Source organism: Conger conger, chromosome 5 (assembly GCF_963514075.1).
Source record: "Conger conger chromosome 5, fConCon1.1, whole genome shotgun sequence".
In the NCBI taxonomy this organism is placed as follows: Eukaryota; Metazoa; Chordata; class Actinopteri; order Anguilliformes; family Congridae; genus Conger; species Conger conger.
This window is the reverse complement of record NC_083764.1, coordinates 18,244,566-18,265,972: the sequence shown is the minus strand read 5'-3', so window position 1 is coordinate 18,265,972 and position 21,407 is coordinate 18,244,566. Positions and strand designations below refer to the sequence as shown.

Here is a 21,407-nt window from a genome sequence, read left to right as displayed (position 1 = left end):
CAAAGTGATTTACTGTGGGCTTCCATCCAGGTCAAACGGCAGTACAAAAGGTCAAAGCGATTCAGCAAAACCCTGCTTCACTTCCTGTGCGTGAAGCACCTCTTCATTTCCACAGGAATCAAAACAAAGCACAGATCGTAATGAAACTAATCCCTTTCCGCCGTTTGCATATTGAAACAGTGTGCATTTATGAAAATAAAAACATCATGTGACCATTCCATTACTAGTAGAAATGGCTGTGTTTGGATCAGACAGAAAGCTGAACAAATGAAACCCTAACTAACTAACCCTACTAACTACTATTTATTTTACCAGGATTGGCAAACCATGAATAACAGAATGAGTGTGGAAATAAACAACCGCTGTTTTCATCCCACGCACAGGAAACTGGTGGTAGGAGCGTTGGCGAGAAAACGTCAGTGTGCATCATATCTTTGTGTTAGAATGCCAGCAGTGCTATGACACACTGTGCCATCCCAATGCCCTAGGCCTGGGGGCGTCATGGCGATGACGTGCTCCAAGGCGCTTCTGATTCGAGTGGCGAGTGCTGACTGACAGTGCCAGGGGGTGCTCAGTGTGTCTCTGGAAGGCCCCCCGCTCCATGGACCACTCACAAAGCAACTGCATCTGTCTGGAGGCCAGCAGCACTCATTCAATAGCCCAAACAAACACTACCACAGCCCAGGGAGGCATTACTTTCTGCTCCTAGAGCTCCTAGAGCACACACAGGAATAGAGTACAACACTGCATCTGTCCCCATGGATTAACCCTTTAAATTGTAAGACCAGAATTATGCAACTAGAATATGCAACTGAATATTCTGATGTTGATCTAAAGGCCAGTTTAAAGTTTAAAGGGCATCACTGCGACCAACAATGAGCAATGGCGTCGCTGGACACAGCAGCATTTGGTTTATACTCCAGGCTACTGCATTGCGTTTATACCATCTAAGGATAACAACCGCAGGCTATGTAGGGCAACAATAGAAGGATCATGAACGTTCTGCAATTTCAGTCGAGCGACACCGCTGGATTATAAACTGGCTTAAACAATCACTACTGGTAATTTAAATGCAGTAACCATGGCCAAAGACAGGGGCTAGAAGCAGTCATACAGCTAGCATTAAATACCAATGAATATTTACATTAATATCAGTAATTAACCTATTTTAATTCAACTAATGGGAACAATTAAGAAAATCATTTTTAGTTCTATTGACAGCTAGACAGACACAAGAACACTGAAACCTGTCCAGCTAGATCTGCCACAAAGTACGCTCACTGTATTTCTTTACTTTAAAGGAGGTAGGCTACCGACTCCTATAGGCTTCAAGTCTTTATGCTATGCTAACACGTAATGCTAACATGGAAACAGAGCCAGTGAATGCAAAAAAATGAAGTTTTTGGGTAAGTCTGGGTATGTCGGAAAAAAGGTATATTTTCCAAAATGTTGATGCATTCCTTTAAAGCCAAAAACTCTGATTCAGACAGGTCAGAGATTACCATTTGTGAGGTAAATCATGTGAGCATTACACCATGCTCCTGACTTCCCCCTCAAGTCCAAGTGTCACACACCAGTGAGCTTCAATGCCCGTCTGTAGAGTAGTCACAGCAAATCCCCCCCCAGCCCCTATTCAGCACACCTCATGATCACAGGTTGTGAACAGGTCTGTTCACCAATTACTCAAGACAAAACAAGGGAGACAATGAGTCAGAGTGACACATTTCCACAAACTAACAACATTTTGGGAGTGTCCTTCCTGTTCTAAAAGCCGATGAACTGGATAATATACTAGGAGCTGTATTTCATCACTAACTATACCTTAAACCCTAAAAAAGCAGACGTAAAATGCCATTGCTTTGAGGTTCTTTCTAACAGGAGATTTCCACCCAACAGCCACTTCCATATAAGCCAATTACAAATCACCAATGGGCAGCAAAGTATATATTTTTTTTCTATCTCCCCATAGTCTGAAACAGAGGCCATAATAGCAAACTGCAAAAACAGTCCATATTTACCACTAAAGCTCGAAGCAATTGCTTATGCTCATGTGATTTGTCCTTAAGTAGGAGTTTTAGCGAGTTTTACATGCATCTCATTTCAGTAACCACTGAACTCAAATGAACATTGACAACGAGAGAAGAAAAAGAAAATCAGCTAGCACAGTGGTGAGAAAGGAGGTCCAAGGCGAACTTAACACCAAATAACAACAGCAAGCAGGTTGAAAGATCTCAAAGAATGAGTGGTGTGATTTAAAATCCATCACTGATATGCCTTTTCTTTCAGTACCCTGTAACTGCACCTGCTGTAAGCTGTGAAAAATATGTGAACATGTCCAGACATGTTAGACTCCTGGCTCATGGTGGTGCATACATTTACTCCATGATTCGGTAAATTTATTTATAACCCTTTCCATGCGGGTTGTGAAAAAGTTGTTCAATATCAACTTTTTAAACATTTTTAGTCTGTTTGGTATTATGTGAACACACAGCACTTTGCCACAGAAAGCCTGACCAGTAATGAAAGTACGCGCAAGTAGCCAGTAGCATCCCAAATCTTTGAGGTAGTCTTTGCTTGTTACTTTTAGCCAAAGCCTGAATTCCATTAAAAGCAACAAGTGCATATAAGGACATCCACTTACATAATTGTCCACACACCTCCCGCAGTGGAGGGGTTTGAAAGAGAGGCTCAGGCAGCCAAACACAAATTCTATTCATACTTGGCTTCTGTCAGAACATACCGGAACCCTCAGAACACTAATGTGGCTTGCTTACAACTGGTGAAACTGTGTAAACCTTAGTTTCGGCTTGCTCTACAGGCACGGGGTAAAGATACTCGAGTGGAACTGCCACATGGGATAAAGTGAGGTTCCTTTGAACTGGAGGGTAAACACACAGCTGCTGTATCGGTAGCAGCCTGGTCTTCTCCCCATTGCAAGTTCTGCCATTTCATTGTTGGACAAAAAATTCCCTGTGCCACAACCCTTTCATTTCAGCAATTTAAACCGCAACCTGACATATTAGCAAAGTAGGCATGATAATTTGATAATTTGATAATGATAAGTTCAGCAATTCATGCAAGTTGAGTCTGTCGAGTCAGGTCTGCAGTTGAGTTCTGAACATTGACACTTTGTACTGAATGAGCTCAGCTGGTGCCTGAGTAAGCGTTCTTGTTGGTTTCTGAATTACCAAATCCAGAACTACTGAAATGTATTTGATACTTCCTATGCACCCAAACATGCCTCAAAAAAAAGAGTAGTGAACACGAGATTTCTAACGCGTGAAATTTCTGTCAACTGGCACACTGACTGTGTCCAATCAGGTCATTCTTTACGGTTTTGAACATTAGGTAGACACGGTGAAGCCTGTGAAGATACTGTTGTGACCTTTTTACCCCCACAATAGTGTTTCTGACCTTTGCACCTGGTTTCTTTTTTTACCATAGTGCTGCACTTCTGGCCAGCCCATTGTCAACACACTGAACAGGAGGGATTATGGTTTAACAAAAACACAGACGAGTGTCTCCAATGGCTGGTTCTCATACAAATAGTCCATTACTATTTTGACTTAAGAATAGTTGTGACACACACTCACAGAGGCAAGTAGGCCTTGCCAGAGAGCATGAAGGAACAAGGACCAGAAGACTTGCATGTACATTAAACAATGTAAATACAATGTCTATGAGCCAGGGGATGGACTTACTTGTGGTTATGGCTCCAGACTCAAAGCAATTGGAGATCCCACCTTTGACTGGCAATTGCCTAATAGGCAGCAACACAACCTTTGCATCTCATTGCAATGCCTATGTTGCCATAACAGAAAAAAACAAGATTGACTGACCTATATGTTTCTAATGCTTAACAAAACAGGCTTTGTGTTCTCAAGTCTGGGTAGGTACTGCCGCTTACAGTTAAGATCTTTTCATGCTCCAAATAAAATGGATCTTCTCTGGATAGCCTGTTAGCTAGTTCTATCATGATATGTGCATAGTTGTCCATTGTGCTGTTGCTACCAGTAATCACTGGAAAATTCTGATCATAAGCAACTGTTCAAGTTCATCAGCATATGAAGGCATCCAGACAAGCCGTCCTGTGGTTTCTACTACCGTTGGTTCCCAGGCCAAACCTCCCCTGATGAATGGGCAATCATCCACAGATAAAGCGATCTGTGATTTGCAATGCACATGAATATTTGAGTAAAGGAAAAGTCCTTTTCTAGCATGGTGCAAACATACAATGGCCCCCATTCTGAACTGGTATGGTTTCAACAGCTTACAACAGAAGATGAGAGAGAAAACTGAACTACAACAGAGAAGCTTACAATTAATTGCCTCATGAAAAATACATCTTTGCCCAACATCAGATGGGCTTCACTACATGCATGATGGTAAGCTAAACGCAGCATGACTGCAAGGCATACATTCTCAAGCATGGCCCCTTCTGTTTAGGAAAATCACACCACTTCCTCTTCAACAACAGCCGTCTCCATAGCCATTGGTCCTCTGCTTCCCTTTGTGCCTAGAACTGATGAATGCAGGAACACAGCCCAACGAGATGGGACAGGTCGTACCTACAGATGGAACAATGCGATACCCCTCTCAGATTTCCCTCACTGGGGACATTGGTGGTTGTGGGAGTCAAGAGGCACATTTATATCCATGGTAACCGCAGTGGAAGCCATCATTCTGCGTCACAGCATTTTACATGTGTGAACTGACAGGGTCCAACAGCTAACAGGCTCAATGCTTATTACAGTTGTTCAGCTTGCCCCCAGGAAAGTTTGGGTCACAGTGACTCTGAGGCTTCTCTGGACCAGCATAGAAAAACTTGGCCCCAGTCCTCTACCCTGCTCATGTCTAGGATGCAATGTCTGACAATACATCCTTCAGCTTGTTCAAGGAAACACACTACAGAGCCTTGTTAGACTGGAACGGATCTGTTCAGGGAAAACAGTAGCAAAGAAGAATGGATGGCTCACTAAACATTTGGTGTCAAGACACTGAAAGAGCGGAATACACAAGTGCAGTCTCCAAACAAGGACTGAATAACACCACAGAGTAAATACTGCTAGACACACAAAAAACAAAGAGAAGCTCCACCATTGCAGTCCAGTACTGCATGTACTCAATTTGTTTCAGCTTTGCTTCATAAAAATGGAATACTGAAATAGTTTCTGAATTTAACAGCAAATGTGTACCCTTTTCCCTATTTTTAAGCCCAAAACTGATGCGTGTTGTCAGCTGGAAACAATGTAGTCAAATAGTAGAGCTATGATTCTTGAATAGGCTTAGGTTTCCATTCAAGGTGCTGGTATTTCCCTCTCTTCTGGCTTGACTGCTGCCCATGACTGTAAAAACACTATTTTAGGAATTCAAGTTTTGGGTGAATTCACCTCATTTGCTCTTGTTCTTCTCTTTTGGGTTTAGGCCATATGATATTTTTTGCTTGTTCCTTTAGAGTCGATTTGCCTCAACTGGTTTGACTCTTTCAGATCGATTCATTTCTACTGACTTAATTCTTTTAAGGTCGATTCACCTCTCTTGGTATTGGTATTTTAGGTCGATTCGCCTCAAAGCAGTTTTACCATTCACTCCGCCCAGGATCAAGAATGGAAAAACAAAACAATACATTCTTCCCAAAAATATGAAACCCCCATGAAGAATAGCTAACACCTGTTCTTGGGAAGCCATGTGACAGTACACAAGCGTGCAGGTCACAGTGAAGACATTTTAAAAATGGAGGAAGATGCGTCATCAAGCAGGACAAACTTGACGACCTCACAGACGGGACCTCCGGGACAGTACAGAGAGACACACATCACTCATGGGAAGGTAGGGACTGTCAGTCTTTCTCATGGTACATTTTCACACTCCATTCATCGTCCTCATCACATTTTTGAAACTCCATGAGCAACCCAGGCGTGGGAATCTTTGATTTACAGCCAAGCGATTGGTCACACAGACACACTTGGCCTGACAAATCACTCGATCATGGTCATCACGTCCATCAGTGCCAACGTGACATCTCTTTAGAGAAAGCTTCTATAGATCCAATGGTTCTTCCATTTAAGACTATATGAACACCAGGAAAGTACTGGGCCGGAAACACAGGACTGTAAAAAGGCATTTTTACAATAGTCACAAGATTTCAGGGTTTATTCTCATCCCAACTGACTGATGAAAAACATTAGACCCTTCTTGTGTTTTAATGCTTATAATCATATATAGTTGTAAACAACACTTTTTCTAATTGTGTCAATTATGATAAGTGGTTGAGTATTCAAACCATCATAGGCCAAAATATTTCTTGAATGACACAATACAGAGAAACCACAATTATCATTTTAAAATCTCAAGCTTTCGCTGAGAAGCAAGCACACACTACGTACTATTCTGAAGCATAGCATGACAAAACAATGTAGTGTAGCTGTACACGTCTGCATATTTAGCATACCTCAAATGCCTTTTAGAAACAGGAAGCATTTCTCAGTCTAGAAAAATGTTGAGAAGAGAGAGATGAAGAGGTGGTTTCAAATTAGCCAGCAAAATATTTTTTTTGCCACGTTTTAATAGATTCTTCAAATAACATCTGCACAACTCACCAGAAGGACCATCATGAACTCCAAAGTAGCCTATATTTAGAAGGTCTTTTACACTCTTGACCAGCACTAGGCAAAAACAAGCAATTAAATAATGAGGCCATTCATGCAACTGCAAATGCTAGAAAGTTGCCCTTGGGCTACATCTGTTAATTAAGGTGACCCAAAGGAGAAAGCAAGGGCAATGATGCGCTAATTGACACATTACGCCGACGGCAGCCAAACAAGAGGCATATGGTACTTGTATCATGTGGCATAAAACTTAGGGGTGGGGGGTGGGGCGGGGATTCTTTTCTTTCAGAACAGTGCCCCAGGATGACTGGGACAATTCCCAATTAAAGAGCTCTTTGCTGTTTCTCTACGGACAGCACTCCATTGTTTATCCGTAGCCAATTGTATATTCACGGGGGTATGGATGCACCACTCTCCAAAATGGGACAAACCGTTACCATCCCAAGCTACCAGACCATTATCATTCACAGTGAAACAAAGCAATGAATACATCGCACTCAAGTAAGCGATCGCAGTGGAAAGTGGCTTGCATGACATTCCACGCAAGACTGGACACAACTGTTGTACACAAACCAAGTAGTCACACAAAGCAAACCTTATAGCATCAAGCCTACTGTATGAGCGAATGAGTCTGCGTGAGGTGCATATACAGTATGCTTTTTAAATTAAAATCAAGCCAAAGGAAGCTTTTTTTGCTGTTCCAAATATAACAGGATGAAGTCAAATATAAGACAATATCAGTAAAAAGAATAAATGATCCCAACAAAGTATGTACACAACGATATAGAATTGCATATTGATCATTCATTTGTACACATTATACTGCACTCAATCTGAGTCTTAGTCAATATTTATATGATAGTTGGTGACACCCAACTAGAAATGATCATTCCCCTTAATCAGCATGATCCCAGGGCATAGGAGACTGATGACATTTCTTAGAACTAATCTTGGATCTTCTGTACAGTGTGAGGATAACTTTCAGTGCAGGCAAAGGGTGCATCTGCTTGAATATTCAACAATCCCACAAAGACAGATCATTCACACTCACTTCATTCAAGGCAAGGGTACACTCACCGGACAAAGAAATCCATTCACAAAATGAGCCTGCATCCATGATAAACACTAGCCTAAATATCCAGGGGAGCATAGAGCATACTGCAAGGAGTAGATTGGACATCTGTAAGGGGATCTCATTAGGGGGGTTAACCAGATGCAACACAGCTGGATGAAAACATTAGGATGCTGAGAGCCAATTAACAGCTGAAGCAAGTGAGCAACCCTTCTTCCAACAAATTTTTTAATGCCACAAACACACCGATTTTGTTTCTCTGTTTTGAATAACATTTTGAATACATTAAGGATGTCATGAATCAGATTAACTTTTAGAATGAATAACCTCTTGCAATGATTATGAAATTGTAATTTCAGGCTTGACATTCCATGAATAAAACAGAACATGTACATCTGAGTGGATCTCCTTTGCACAATGATGTATCTGTGGAATTTCTTTTGTGTTGTATGTCAAGGAACAAGGTTAACATTTAAATCGACAGCCAGGACCTTTAAGAATAACTTTCATTCAAGCCAAAGCAGAGGGATTTGTAACATGAAGTACCGTGGAGAGTAATCCTTTTAAATAATAATGTGACAGAGGAGTATTTTAGAAGCATTTGATCTCAGATTTAAGAATTCCAAGTCTATTATACTGCATTCGTTTTGTGACAAAAAGCAACCACGTGTGTGTGTGTTACGATCTATGCCATGTTAAATATACTGGTAATAACCACTTGCTTAGCTAGGCCGATTTACATTATTCAACAGCAGAAAGTATAAACCGTTCTATCGTCGATATGCCTGTTGTTTTTAAATGTGTGGTCATCAGGAAGCCAGACCACGGAAGGATCTTGGAAAGCAGCAACAATCGAAGAGCAATAGGACATATTTGAGGTCAACTCAACAGTCTTGAGTCGCACGTGCATTCAAAGTAAACAAACTCCGATCCTCAAGGTTTTTCGTTCAGCGCGCACCGCAAATATGTATCAAAGTATCTACCATCAACAGCCCAGCTTCTGTTCACAGCATACTTCTGATGGTTCTCGTGTTAAAAAGTGCACCATTATTTATTGCAATTAGGCTATTGATTAACGTAATTAGTTTCACTGGTTGTTGATGGGACATAGCCTAAAATGTAACACTGGAGACAAAGCCTCGATTGTGGACACCAACTTAAGAATGGTATCATGAAAACTGACGAAGTTAAAGGCAAACAACTTCTTAAATCAATACACGTGGCTTAAAACTCTTTTTAGCCACGCATTGTTTACTTGTGGTGTCAACAACCTACACAGTTTTATATAGGCTAGCGGTCATATAGCTACGCAAACAAAGTAGTTAGACAGTAGGTACAGTAGAGCAGCCACGAGTATCAGTCAACTATGACATTATCGCATCACATTATATATGACATTATATGTTAGCCTACATTTAACACGCCCCATGTTCGACACATTAAAATAATTACGTTCTTTAGTTCCCACCTTTCATCCAATCGACAACTTGAGTCGGAGACCACTTCGTTATGGGTTCCATAACTTGCATGTTCTGTTAAGTAGATTAAAATACAATATCTATCACTCTGTCCTATTTATGATATAAATGTCAATTAGAAAGTTTTACTAATAATCCCATAGTGTCACACAAAACTCTTCAAAAACGTCCCATACGCGACATATCGCCTAACTCACAGACAGAATCCATGTGAATTGTGAACGCGCAGGAACGAGCAGCTGGGTTCCTGTGCCCAGGAGAAGGTTGGGGGCGGAGCGGGATCAGGTTACAGTTTCAGTGCGACGACAACATTCACCTGAAACTGCTAAAGGGGAAATGTTTATATTGTCACCCGGGAAACAATGAACAGCAGCAATATGACTTGCGCAAAATTCGATGTTATAAGTGTGTCATTTGCAGTTATCGTCAGGAGTTCATGCAAACCACAGCACGTTGCTCTGTCATGTTTTGAAAACAGCATTGTAATTGATTAGGCAATAGGCCCCACCTGCTTTATTTTGAGGTTAATTGATGTTTCCTATTATGAATATTTATTTATTTTATTAAATGAGCGGTATTCGTAAATTCAAACGTAAGATAACACGAAATTCAGTCTAAGATGGCAGAAAACCCTGCTGTAGGCGATTAATAAATAATATCTTATATGCTACATATCATACATTTAGGATGGTAGAGCAAAGCAATGTTTAGACGGGTGTAATAGAAGCAAAGCTCCTTGATAAAACTTTGTTAATGCTCGCGCGATGGTTGACGCTCTATCATTTATGATTTTATTAGCTACTCGCTAGTGGGCTCTGTTGGCAAGATTGCGTATTGCCACGAAATCGGAACAATTCCTTTCGTTCCAACTCTTCAATAACACTATATATAGCCTACTACATCAATGATTAAATACATTTAAATACATTTGAAAGCAATGTATTTAATTATGATGTTCATTAAACACACACTATTTCTTACTAATTGGCCTAACAGTGTGAATTTTACAATGTATGGGCCGTGCTCATTATTTGATACTTAATGAAAATGTGATGCATACAGGATGCCACGATTATCTGGCCTTGTGTTGTTGAAATATGATTAAATACCTTCTTTGCAAGAACTAGTAGCCTAAATTAAGTACATTTGCTCCATGTCAGTGTTCTCATTGCCAATGTCATAGTGTGTGTGTGTGTGTGTGTGTGTGTGTGTGTGTGTACATGTTTGTGATGTGAGTTCAGTTAGCTTTACATCATACAACCTTTAATATAACCTCCTTGAGAATAAAAATCCCAGTGATATTCATTGCATGTTATGTAGATGTTTTTATTACATTTCTGCAGGAGATTACTTTTTTAATCAGTGGGAATTGTTAACTTAATCAACTTAAGTTCCTGGTTATAAAGGTAAACAATTTAGTTCCCTATTTGTGACACTTCTTGCTGTTTACTGCCACAGACAAGTTCTGTAGCTTTGATTATCTTTTCAGTTGTGTCACAAAGAATAGTTTGTGTGTGCTTAATATTAAGAAGGGAAACTTCAATTAGTAGGCAATCAGGGTCCTTTGTGGATTCAATACCACATAGCCCTGGCTGAAGACACTCAGTTTTTATTTTTCTATGAGAAACAAACACGGTATTCACTACATGTAAATTTGTCCATTCACAACGACCATTGTCGGAAATGTTATTATACCTAACAAGACAACACAGCCATGGTGAAGAAATAGTCTGTTGAATTTCATGTTCTGTCCGAAATGATAATTGAATGAGGAATATGTTTTCTTCACATTTTGTCCTCGCAATGGTGAAAGCAGAGATATGGTCCATTGTGTTCATCCTGTACCACTCTGATCGAACATCATTATTCACATTACATAATGGCAATGGAATGGATTTTAAATTGATATGAAAATGATCGTTACAGTATGCACACGTAATGATTCCTTTATTTATTTGGTGTGCTACACATAAAATGTGGCAACTCTGGAAGACCATTATTTAATGACTGCCTGATGTTTATGGAAGTTAATTTCATGCTCTGAGGGCTAGGGCTATCTCAAAGAACCAGCCTCCCTTTGTAAAAAGTGAAATGTTACTTCTAAGACTAATACTACTGCAGCAGTGACTTTTACGTCCACTAGTAGTAAGGCTTCCACAAATAATATGTCCACTCCTTCTGCTACTAATTCTATTTATGAATATGATTAATACTACCATAACCATCACCACAACTAATACCAGCATTGCTGCTTCTGTTACTTGTATTCCCGCCACCTCCACCAACAGTTATAACTACCAAGTAAGTCTGTTTACGTAATGCTTCTTGCATAATCAATTGACAAATTCATTACAGGTTCTCTGTGAATTCTCAGCCCTCGCTGTTATAAGCAAAGAGCCATCATAGGCCTTGCCAATGCCCACAGGAGCAATTAGTCTGCCTGCCTAATTAGATCCTTTTTGTTCAGATAGGCATGAGCTGTTTCTATTCATGTGTTGGGTGTTGCCTGTCTTTTCAAATTTTCCCAGAGGAAGAGAGAGGCTGTAATAGCAAAGGTACTTTACTGAGAGTGGTTTGGTAGGGGTAGGAGTGTAGCAGTTCACAGTAAAAAAAGAAGAAGATTCATTCCTTCTGCATTTCATAAATGATAGATTCTACTTTTATTTGAAACTATAAGCTTTTCTAAATATTGAAACAACAACTGAATAAAGGAAGAGTTTTTCCCGTATGATATTACAAAGTAATATATATTTTACATATATATATATTTTGGAGTTTTAAAAGCTACAAATATTCTCTGGTGTAAAATCCAGCTACGACCAGCTTGAAATACCAGCTACCAACTGTTTCAAAACCTAGCTTGAGCTGGTTTTTTTCTGGCAGGGTTCGGACAACATGAGATGCAAATACCCATAAGTTTTATCCTGATGAGTTTTAATGAAAATCAAGCATTTTCAAACAGATCCTTCTAAATAAGGAAACTTCACTTTCCTGTCAGCCTCTCTCCAAAACTATGCACATGGTTTTAGTTTGTCTCCACAGAACGTGTAGGCTATCTCCCAAGAGTACCCTCAACTGCTCTCAGAGGCAGTGAGTTACAACTTTGAAGTCTTCAGTTTGAGTTGGGTAGGGACAGAATCCACTGCTTTTAGGGTTATGGCAGGAACTAACCACAAGGTCACTAAACAAATGACTCCAATTCTGCCTCTCTTTTCTCGTTTCCTTGGGTTCAGACATGGGTACGGAACCAGAATGAGTTTCCTTGTGTTTTATGTTATTTCTCCAGGGCAATATTTGTTCTTAATTATAGTTAGGATAATGAATCCATTCACTAGGTAAGAGCTTCTTCAAATAACCACACGGACTTCCGTTAGAAAACAGCTTCCCTTAATCTGGAAACAAAGACCTGAATGGAATGTCCTGCTAATCTAAAAATATTACTCACATAAGAACAATTAATGCAACCTTACGTAACTTTTGGGGAAGTACAGATATTTGTAGGGGAGTACTATTTTGCAGGAAGAAGTGGGATGGAGGCTTACTTCCCAGAGCAGCCCAGCTTGTTTTTGCAGCTTCTTTAACCCACACTAAAAATGGAACATTCCAACATAAACAAAAACAAAATGGCTGCCCTGTCCTCTGGTTTAAAGCTAACATAAAAAGCCATGGACTGTGGTGAGAAGTATAAACAGATGGTCTGTCAACTTCAGCAGTTCACTGTGCAGTCTCCGACAGGCCTGAGCCAAAAAATATGTTTTTATTGAGAACATTTTCCTTCAGTTCTCAAAAACAATTTTGTTCTCTAGTGCGCACAGCATGATACACTTGTAGTCAATTTGTAGATCCAACAGGTGTGAATAAGAAAATTGGATGATTGTTTTTGGCCTTTCGTTTTTTAACCTCAATTTCTCAATTTATGACACAAGGAAATGTAAAGCAGGAAAACAACATGGTTACTATTCAGAAAATTCATTTGGAGAGCTAATGAAAGGTTTATGAGTTTACTCCATTCTAAACTGTGGGTGTGAGAGAGTATAGAAAGACAACACCAACAGACAAGTTGATGATAATATGTTAACATTTATTTAAGTATCCATGTGGTTTTTAGCTATATTTTTATGAAGGCTGTTACCTACTAACCAACATAAAAACATGTCAAATAAATCACAATGAACAAATCAAAATATGGAAATTGGTTATGGGTGACTCACACTTAACGTTGACATTGACGTTGATTTAAAAAACTATAGACGCAAACATACTTTCTTTTTGATGAGCTGTGCTGAACTCTGCTCTTAACAAAGTAAACAACCGCAAAACAAGAGTTATTTTAGCTTACATGAGCTTACATTACTGTTTCTTGGTTGATAGTGTTTTGTTTGTTTTATTTTGTATGCAAATTAATTATATATATTCTATTTTCTATATTAATTCTAGAAACATAAAACTTCTCAAACGATTAGTTATACATACTACAGCTATTTTCTTTCCAGGAATGAACTTGGTGAGAATGGTTTCTATTTCAGCTATTTGATTTGGGGGTCTCCTGAGCCTGGTAAACTTATGTTTGACATATCCTGCAAGCCCTCAGAGCTGCACCCTTGGACAGCAGAGCACAGATAATTGATGGTGCCATTGCTGAACCTAAATAGCTCTGTCTGATACCAGCGCACATATGGAGTTGATACACTGTTTCCACACAGGCATATGTTAACATGAACATACTGAGTGAGGATGGAAGAGATAATGACAGGGGGAAGACACAAATTAAGAAAAACTGACGTGTTAATATGATACACATGCATAACACACACACACACACACACACACACACACACACATACACACACGTGCACACACGTGCACACACGCAAACAGACTCATGTCTTATGAAAAGAGGAGGTGCTACCTGGATTGTCATATGTAATCATTGCATGCAGCAAGTAGTGTGTGCATTGAGTGGTATTTGCTCTATTTTGGGTAAATATTGGTCTGGATTTTGGCCTGGCTTTTGAGCTTTGGTAAATATTGACTCTGACCATACAAGCTTTTAAAGGTGTCCATGAACTGTGCCACTGAAATTGAGGCTGGGGTCACTTACACACTAACCCAGTTAGGATAGAGAATCCAGTTGGCCTCTTATTAGTAATTTAATTTGGGTTAAATGCAAAAGTTTAGTAACATATGGAAATACTGCCCTCTTCTGACAACAACTGGAATCATTTTGGAAAGAGATCAAACTGTTGCTTTATTGGTTCGGAATAAATATGTACCGGTTCAGGATAGTTTCTAGCCACTTTTTCCACTGTCTAAAACTTTTTTGGTCAGGCTCTATAGAATTAAATTGTCTTTGAAAATACATTTACATGTGATTAAATTGTCTTTAAAATGGAAAGAAACTTACAGTGCTTACACTGCTATCTAGCAGAAGTGTATCTACTTTTATGACATGAATGAAATTAAAAACAATCTATATTAAGGGCAATTTCTATCATTTTATCCTAGACTGTAGGGAATGTGCTAGACTAAATGTGACTTTATGATGGAAACATTCTGGAAACTGCGCTGCACTGTATCCCCAGACTGGTCTCACAGACAAGTCGAGCTTCAGGACTACCCAGAATCCACAAAGCACTTATATCATTGTATATGCATGTACCTTTGTTTGTAGACATAAATGGATTGTACTCACTTCATTTAGTACCTGAAAAAGAGATTCTTATCTTAATTTGACCACTTATTAAAATAAAGGATTATTTATTACCTCAAAAGGGTGTAACATAAATATTCTTCAGAGCTGGTTCTGCAAGAATGCCTTGCAATTTCATAATGCATCTGTGGTGGTGTATCTCAAAGAAAAGAGTGTCTATTTTTTATCATGCCGATCTGATACAAAGCCATGAAGCTAGAAATAGAATTGTTTAGCCTTTTATTTATTGTTTGCTCTGCTTAAATCACGATTATGCCTGATTGTGTTTACAGTTATGAGGATAGGGTCACATGGTTGCTTGCAGACATCTCTCTGTTCTGGTACTTTGGAGCAGCAAATTATCAGGTACTGCGTATCTGCCCTGTACAACCCAGCACCTAAAGGCATACTAAGCTGTCCTTAAAAATAAAATAATAATAAAATAGCCTGCAATTATGCAGCAGCATTTATCTCATTATCACATTAACAGCGAAGGAGAGACACTAACTGCAATTAGCTGCCAACTGCCATTTCACCATACAAGCAAATTAAACTATTGTAGCTGTTTGCTTCTGTAATGCATTGCTACAGCTTTCCTTCTGATGCAACTATCTGTTGTCTAGAATACAGGTAAGTGTAGAGCAGGGTTGAAATGAAATGGATAGTATATCTCCAAGAACAGGGTTTGGCAGACCCGGTGTAGAGATTTCTGGGAGTGTCACATGCTTGGCTGCAGTTACCACCTGGTACTTAAAAGCATATAGAGCATTTTGTAGGTGCTCTCTGTTTCTGAAGCTGGTTACCATGGTGTTTGTGTGGGTGATGTCAGGGCTCTGCATTGAGTGCTTTTGTCCAGTACTTAGGCAGCAAGTGCTATCTCTCTGCTGCCATCCCCTGTCCTCTCAGACCACCCCACACATTATCTACACAGCACTACAGCAGAATAACGCAGTGAAAAATCCAGCTATGACCAGCTTGAAATGGAGGTTGGCCACTGGTCTATGTTATCCTACTGTAAAATACCAAGGCACCAACCAGCTCATCAGAAGAAAATGGGGGTTAGGTGTCTTGCTCAGGGACACTTTGACACACCCAGGGCAGGATCAAACCGGCAACCCTCTGACTGCCAGATGACTGCTCCTGAGCCAATGTTGCTACATGTTGTTAAATTACTTAACAGATAAATCCTGTTATCCCCCTCAATGTCATCTAACAATTATGTAGACCTTCATACTTCATGCTTATAGTTTGAGGCACAAATTTGAAGGTACAAAAATTTCGAAATGAAATAACAATAGATTAATCAAAACGGTCAATCCAATCACGTTACGGAAATCAGGGCCCATTGTGACCTGCAACATTTATTTTCATTTGCTTTTCAGATCTGATCTCCTTTAAATTCTGCACATTCATCACTTTTAGCCTTCACATGACTTATGTTGTTGTACTGTCAAAGGCTGGAGATATCCTGGAATCACACACGCATTTCCCATCATTGTATGAGGAGAACAGGAACTCCTTGTTACTTTTTAAGACAAGTTTTACTTCAGTGCTGTCAACTTTCAGGAGAACAAGGGCTTCTGGCTGAACCTTTCCAAGATTGTCGCAGAAGGGCAAAAGCATAACATAACCTGAAATGCATTAACTCTGTTCCGAAACAACAGCCATTTTGATTTATATCCCATCAATGACCTGACAGCTCCACTGATCTGACAAAATCTTACTGGCTGAAAAATAGATGCAATATCACAAAAACAGGAAACTGCAGTTCTGTGTCAGTACAAAAGGCATGTTAGGAGGGTGTCTAAATGAGGAAATGTGTGGGACCATTCTTGTTTTTGGCTTTAGATATGAATGGCTTACGTAATTTGAAGGGCTCTAATCTAGTGCACACATCATCAAGTGGTTGTCTTTATGGTCCGATGCATCACCTTACTTGGTATCAGGAGTTGAGCACAGCAATACTCTAGGCACATAAGAGAACTTGCTTCAAAAGCTTCAGGACCATTCTGTCAAACTGATATATTCCTCTAGAGCAGGAGTATGATAAGGAAAAGATTTCAGATGGAATAAACACCAATGCGCACAAGGTAACCCAGAATAAAAATAAAAAAAACTTTTAAATGTATAGATTACCATTTGTCTGTTATATTGAATGCAGCTACTACTGTAACAAGTCTGGTCTTGAACACCTCGAGGGAATCTGCTTCCAGCCAGTTCGAAATGTACCTTTAACTAATTTAACCATCTTCATAACCTATTACTGGGACCATTTTGTTGTACTGCCCTGTACTATCATCAGGCAACACACTCCCTGAGCACTTTATTAGCTACACCTGAACACCTACATTTTAATGCAATTATCTAATCAGCCAATCATGTTGCTGCAGTGCAAGGCATAAAATCATGCAGATACGGGTCAGGAGCTTCAGTTAATGTTCACATCAACCACCAGAATCGGGGAAAAATGTGATCTCAGTGATTTCGACCATGGCAAAATTGTTGGTGCCAGTATATTTCTGTAACTGCTGATCTCCTGAGATGTTCATGCATGGCAGTCTCTAGAGTTTACTCAGAATGGTGCAAAACACAAAAAACATTGTGAGCAGCAGTTCTGTGGACAAAAATGCCTTGTTGATGAAAGAGGTCAATGGAGAAAGGCCAGACTGCTTTGAACTGACAGAAAGGCTACGGTAACTCAGATAACCACTCTGTACAATTGTGCTGAGCAGAAAACCATCTCAGAATGCACAACACGTCAAACCTTGAGGTGGATGGGCTAGAAGAGCAGAAGACCACGTTGGGTTCCACTTCTGTCAGCCAAGAACAGAAAGCTGAGGCTGCAGTGGGTACAGGCACACCAAAACTGGACAGTTGAAGCATGCAGATGGTAGGCTCAGAATTTGGTGCCAACAGCATGAATCCATGGACCCAACCTGCCTTGTATCAACTGTCCAGGCTGGTGGCGGTGGTGTAATGGTGTGGGGAATGTTTTCTTGTCTTGACACTTAGAGCCCGTAAATACTAATCAATCATCGCTTGAATGCCACTGCCTATTTAAGTATTGTTGCTGACCATGCGCATCCCTTCATGGCTGTACCTATCTCAATCTTTCAATCACCGGAACTGAATCCAATAGAACACCTTTGGGATGTGATAGAACGGAAGATTTGCACCATAAATGCGCAGCTGACAAATCTGCAGAAATTGCATGACTCATTCATGTCAACATGGAACAGAATTTCAAAGGAATGTTTTCAACATCTTGTGGAATCCATGCCACAAAGAATTGAAGCTGTTTTCAGAGCAAAGGGAGGCCCTATCCAGTATTAGTATTAGTTCCTAATAAAGTGGTTAGTGAATGTATATTTATCTAACGCAGAACTCTTCAGCTCAATTTGAACAGATGCATGCCTATTATGAACACAATTAAAGATGCTACATTTTAAACAACTGGACTCCAAATTAAAATAAAGGCTTATTGTGACTGGGGCAGGCTCCGTCAACCACTGACTCTCTTACCTGTAAGCTTAGCTATGACTCCTGGAAGGTACTCCGTGTCCTGTGGAACACTGACAGAAAAATGGGTATGGTAGGTGCTCTGTTTGTTCTCTAAGGTACAATTCAATTGCTATGAATGTTCCCTCTCTGGGTCATATTTGTACCTTAGAATAATAATCGAAAAGGGCACACTGTGTACCTTTGAGGATACTTCCCCAGTGACAAGCCATTGTGCCAATATTGGTACAATTTTTTAACACTTTTCTGACATTACTGTATGTCTGAACTGGATGTAGAAGATCCAGGTGACCATTAAGTGGGATGCAGCTGGACTGATCGCAAACCACAGACAAATTTCTAGCAGAAGTAGTTCTGAATACCTTTTCCAGGTAGTTGTTTACAATTCATTTGTACTTCCAACCCATTAATTTATTAATACAAATGTATTCATGTGAATTTACTTCTATGTTCTCATTCTGTCAGGCCCAGGATATTTTAGGGAGGCACCATACGGTAATAACGGGAATGTGTCTGTACAACCCATTTCATTTGTTTTGCGAAACAATATAGTGCAAAGATTATAGTGCAGATATTTCAAACTGACTTTTTAAATTCCCTAAATCTAGCCTATTCTGTCTGGAGTTTCACTTTCAACTTATTTGGTCTTACTGGCAGGGGCATAATTATGTAATTACATCAGTGTTGTATGCACTGGCGCATCAGGAAGAACTAACAAACAAAACAATAAACATATTTGTCAGTTAAAGACATCCATGATGGTTTCATCAGTTTAAAAACAAAAGAAGTTACAAAAGAAGTTACTCCACAAATGATAACTTACGTGTTTCCCTGAGTATGCCCATCAAATATATCGTAAAAGTCCAAAATATATCTTATCAAAACTAGTAAACTAGAGGTACAAATGCTGTTTTTGCTAACCCTGTTCAATGTTCATAAATATCGACTGCAGCTACTGCACCACGCAAGCATTCGAGGCATGTTCTGTCGAGCTTAGCTGAGCTTCGCATATCGCAAGCATCCAACCCCGTTGCTCCGCTTCACTGCTAGCCCGCAGGAAGAAGGTCCGACTGCTGTCCTTGGGGGTAATTGTCCAGCCGAAAGCCCCGTCGCCCTCCAACGCCTCAACCTCAGCACCGATGAGGTTAATAGTCTTCTGGGGCTCCTTGTCAATATAATAATGTGTCAGATATTAAAACGATACCGTACATGAAAACCTACATAAATAGGTAAGTTATATTAGCTAACGTTAATCTATAGGTAATTAACTCTAACATTACATTCTTACATTATTTATGCCACGAGTGCAGATCTCAATACAAACATGATAGTCTATATTATTTTCTGGATGGTTTAAGTTTAGGTATTTAAATTATGTAAACCAAATTAAAAAGCCAACACATATCAGCCAGCTGAATTTTCACCATAGCAAAAAGTAACAATCAGTAAGTGCTAGGTATAGACTAGTTACCTATTACCTGCTAGGCCTATTTCAATCTAGCCTATAACGTTTTTAACACGATACATTCAACATGTGTAGATGTTTGTTTCGGGTAACATTGAATTGCATTGTATTAACCGTCATTAAATCTAAATCCTCACAAATTCGCAATACAATTCTTATTAATTCAGTTATAATTATAATTCAGCTATAATTTCCGTTTCACATTTTGTGTGACAGAACCTACAGGTTGCTATGGCAACTTAACAGCAATGTAACGGAGAGGGGGGGGGGCACAAGAAATTATCCAACGCATAGTTAGCTAATTGTTAAATAATCCGAAAATGTGTTGGAGGAATGTAACAATTTTAAATTGTATCTAAATAGCTACTGTGGAAACAATGAAATGTTCATTTGTGGTACTTCTTCGCTACAATACAAGGGAAGGAACTAGCTAAGCTTACTTTGTTGCCTTGGCAACGTAATCATGTAGCTGCTGCTGAGTGGCTACTCCGATTTTGAAGCACCTGACTGGACAGTATTACTAGGTCTACGCTGTATGAAAACAACGCGATGCAATGTATCCTTTATCTTACCTCTTCATTTTCACCATACAAGAGTTTAGTTTCTGTCACCTCAAACCACGCAGGCTTCCAACGATAACTGAAATGTGTACGTTTTGATAACCATCCCTTTTTATTCTCTTTTGTTTCTGTTGTATTTTCAACAAGACCGTTAGAGGTCGCAGATACCACAGCCATCATTACAGTTTGTCTGTTAAAAAAAGAACATGGTAATACGCATGCGCACTAACTATCCGAACGCTGAGGCGTCCAATAATACTGTGGGGAATGTAGTTCATTTATTCGAGACTGTCGTTGCTTTAAGATATGAATAAACATTACTAAACTACATAGCCCAGAATTCATTTGTGCTTCTCTGTGTTGTTGTAGGAGGGGATCATTACAGCTGGAGGGATAATAAGATGCGCATGAACTAGCTGCGAACTGGCAGCGAGAAGAGGAAAGTTTTCCAAGAGGGGGGAAGGAGGAAATGAAACTTGCTGCTCGCCAAAGCTTACTCACTCTGCCGATTTTCATGCAGTGAAAAAAAAAACCCATAGCACTCCTCTTTTGCTCAACGACGTTGTGAATCGACTACTTGTATTTTCTGTCAGGTTATTCTGGAATTAGAACTTTGTGTGACCATCCACCAGGGAGACAAAACCGCCCTTTGGATGAAGGTAAATACTCTTCAAAGTGATGTTTTTATTTATTGAAAAAAAAGAATTTAATGAACATTACAGCGTGTAATAAATGTTTGCAATGTCAGGACGAAGAAGGGAGTTGCCAAAATATTGTTATTGTTTAAGCATATTTGGTTTGTATGGGGGGATTGAACGAGTTTCACAAAGTCCGCTATTCACTCAGAAGTGGGAGGGTCCAGATGTGAAAGTCGTGGCTCCAGATGTGTAGAATTTTAAAATCGCACAAAGCCATGCTGTGCCATTCGCACTGCACTAACTGCTTGCAATAATGCATGTGCAATTGCAGAGGTTCTTTTTGTTGTGTATTAGCAATTACAACTTTTGTAATCGTAG

The 21,407-nt window shown here is 39.6% G+C and overlaps 3 protein-coding genes across 7 annotated transcripts in view; 1 reads left to right on the top strand and 2 right to left on the bottom strand.

Moving 5' to 3' along the window:
- cnksr3 (cnksr family member 3) overlaps window positions 1–9,614 on the bottom strand; it is a 37,935-nt gene extending 28,321 nt beyond the window's left edge. Inside the window, exons 1-2 of one of the 4 annotated variants that reach the window (XM_061241957.1) lie at window positions 9,356–9,613; window positions 9,149–9,212 (exon numbers count right to left, since the gene is read on the bottom strand). In XM_061241957.1, the coding sequence (XP_061097941.1) occupies window positions 9,149–9,209 (61 nt within the window). In that variant the 5' untranslated portion in view covers window positions 9,210–9,212; window positions 9,356–9,613. Of the gene's footprint in view, window positions 1–7,685; window positions 7,761–8,663; window positions 8,721–9,148; window positions 9,213–9,355 lie in introns of those variants that run through there. The other 3 variants (XM_061241958.1, XM_061241959.1, XM_061241956.1) reach the window with 3 other exon arrangements.
- Window positions 9,615–19,062: 9,448 nt separating this feature from the next.
- si:ch73-111k22.3 (pleckstrin homology-like domain-containing protein) lies at window positions 19,063–20,568 on the bottom strand. The gene is made up of 2 exons (XM_061241694.1): window positions 20,404–20,568; window positions 19,063–19,531 (listed from the first exon to the last, which is right to left on the bottom strand). The coding sequence occupies exons 1-2, from the start codon at window positions 20,566–20,568 to the stop codon at window positions 19,319–19,321; spliced, it is 378 nt and encodes a 125-aa protein (XP_061097678.1). The 3' UTR covers window positions 19,063–19,318.
- A 254-nt stretch (window positions 20,569–20,822) lies between these two features.
- The window catches only part of LOC133129118 (serine/threonine-protein kinase D3-like), a 62,263-nt gene continuing 61,678 nt past the window's right edge, over window positions 20,823–21,407 (top strand). For both annotated transcript variants that reach the window (XR_009708799.1, XM_061242963.1), the window contains exon 1: window positions 20,823–21,050. The gene's annotated coding sequence lies outside the window, so the exon portion shown is untranslated. The remainder of the gene's footprint in view (window positions 21,051–21,407) is intronic.

Bases quoted from the DNA above. Each gene is read 5' to 3' on its own strand.
- si:ch73-111k22.3 (XM_061241694.1), bottom strand. From the start codon at position 20,568: ATGGCTGTGGTATCTGCGACCTCTAACGGTCTTGTTGAAAATACAACA. The intron at 19,532-20,403 runs GTAAGATAAAGG...TATATTGACAAG, and splicing joins TGTATGGTGAAAATGAAGAG to GAGCCCCAGAAGACTATTAA.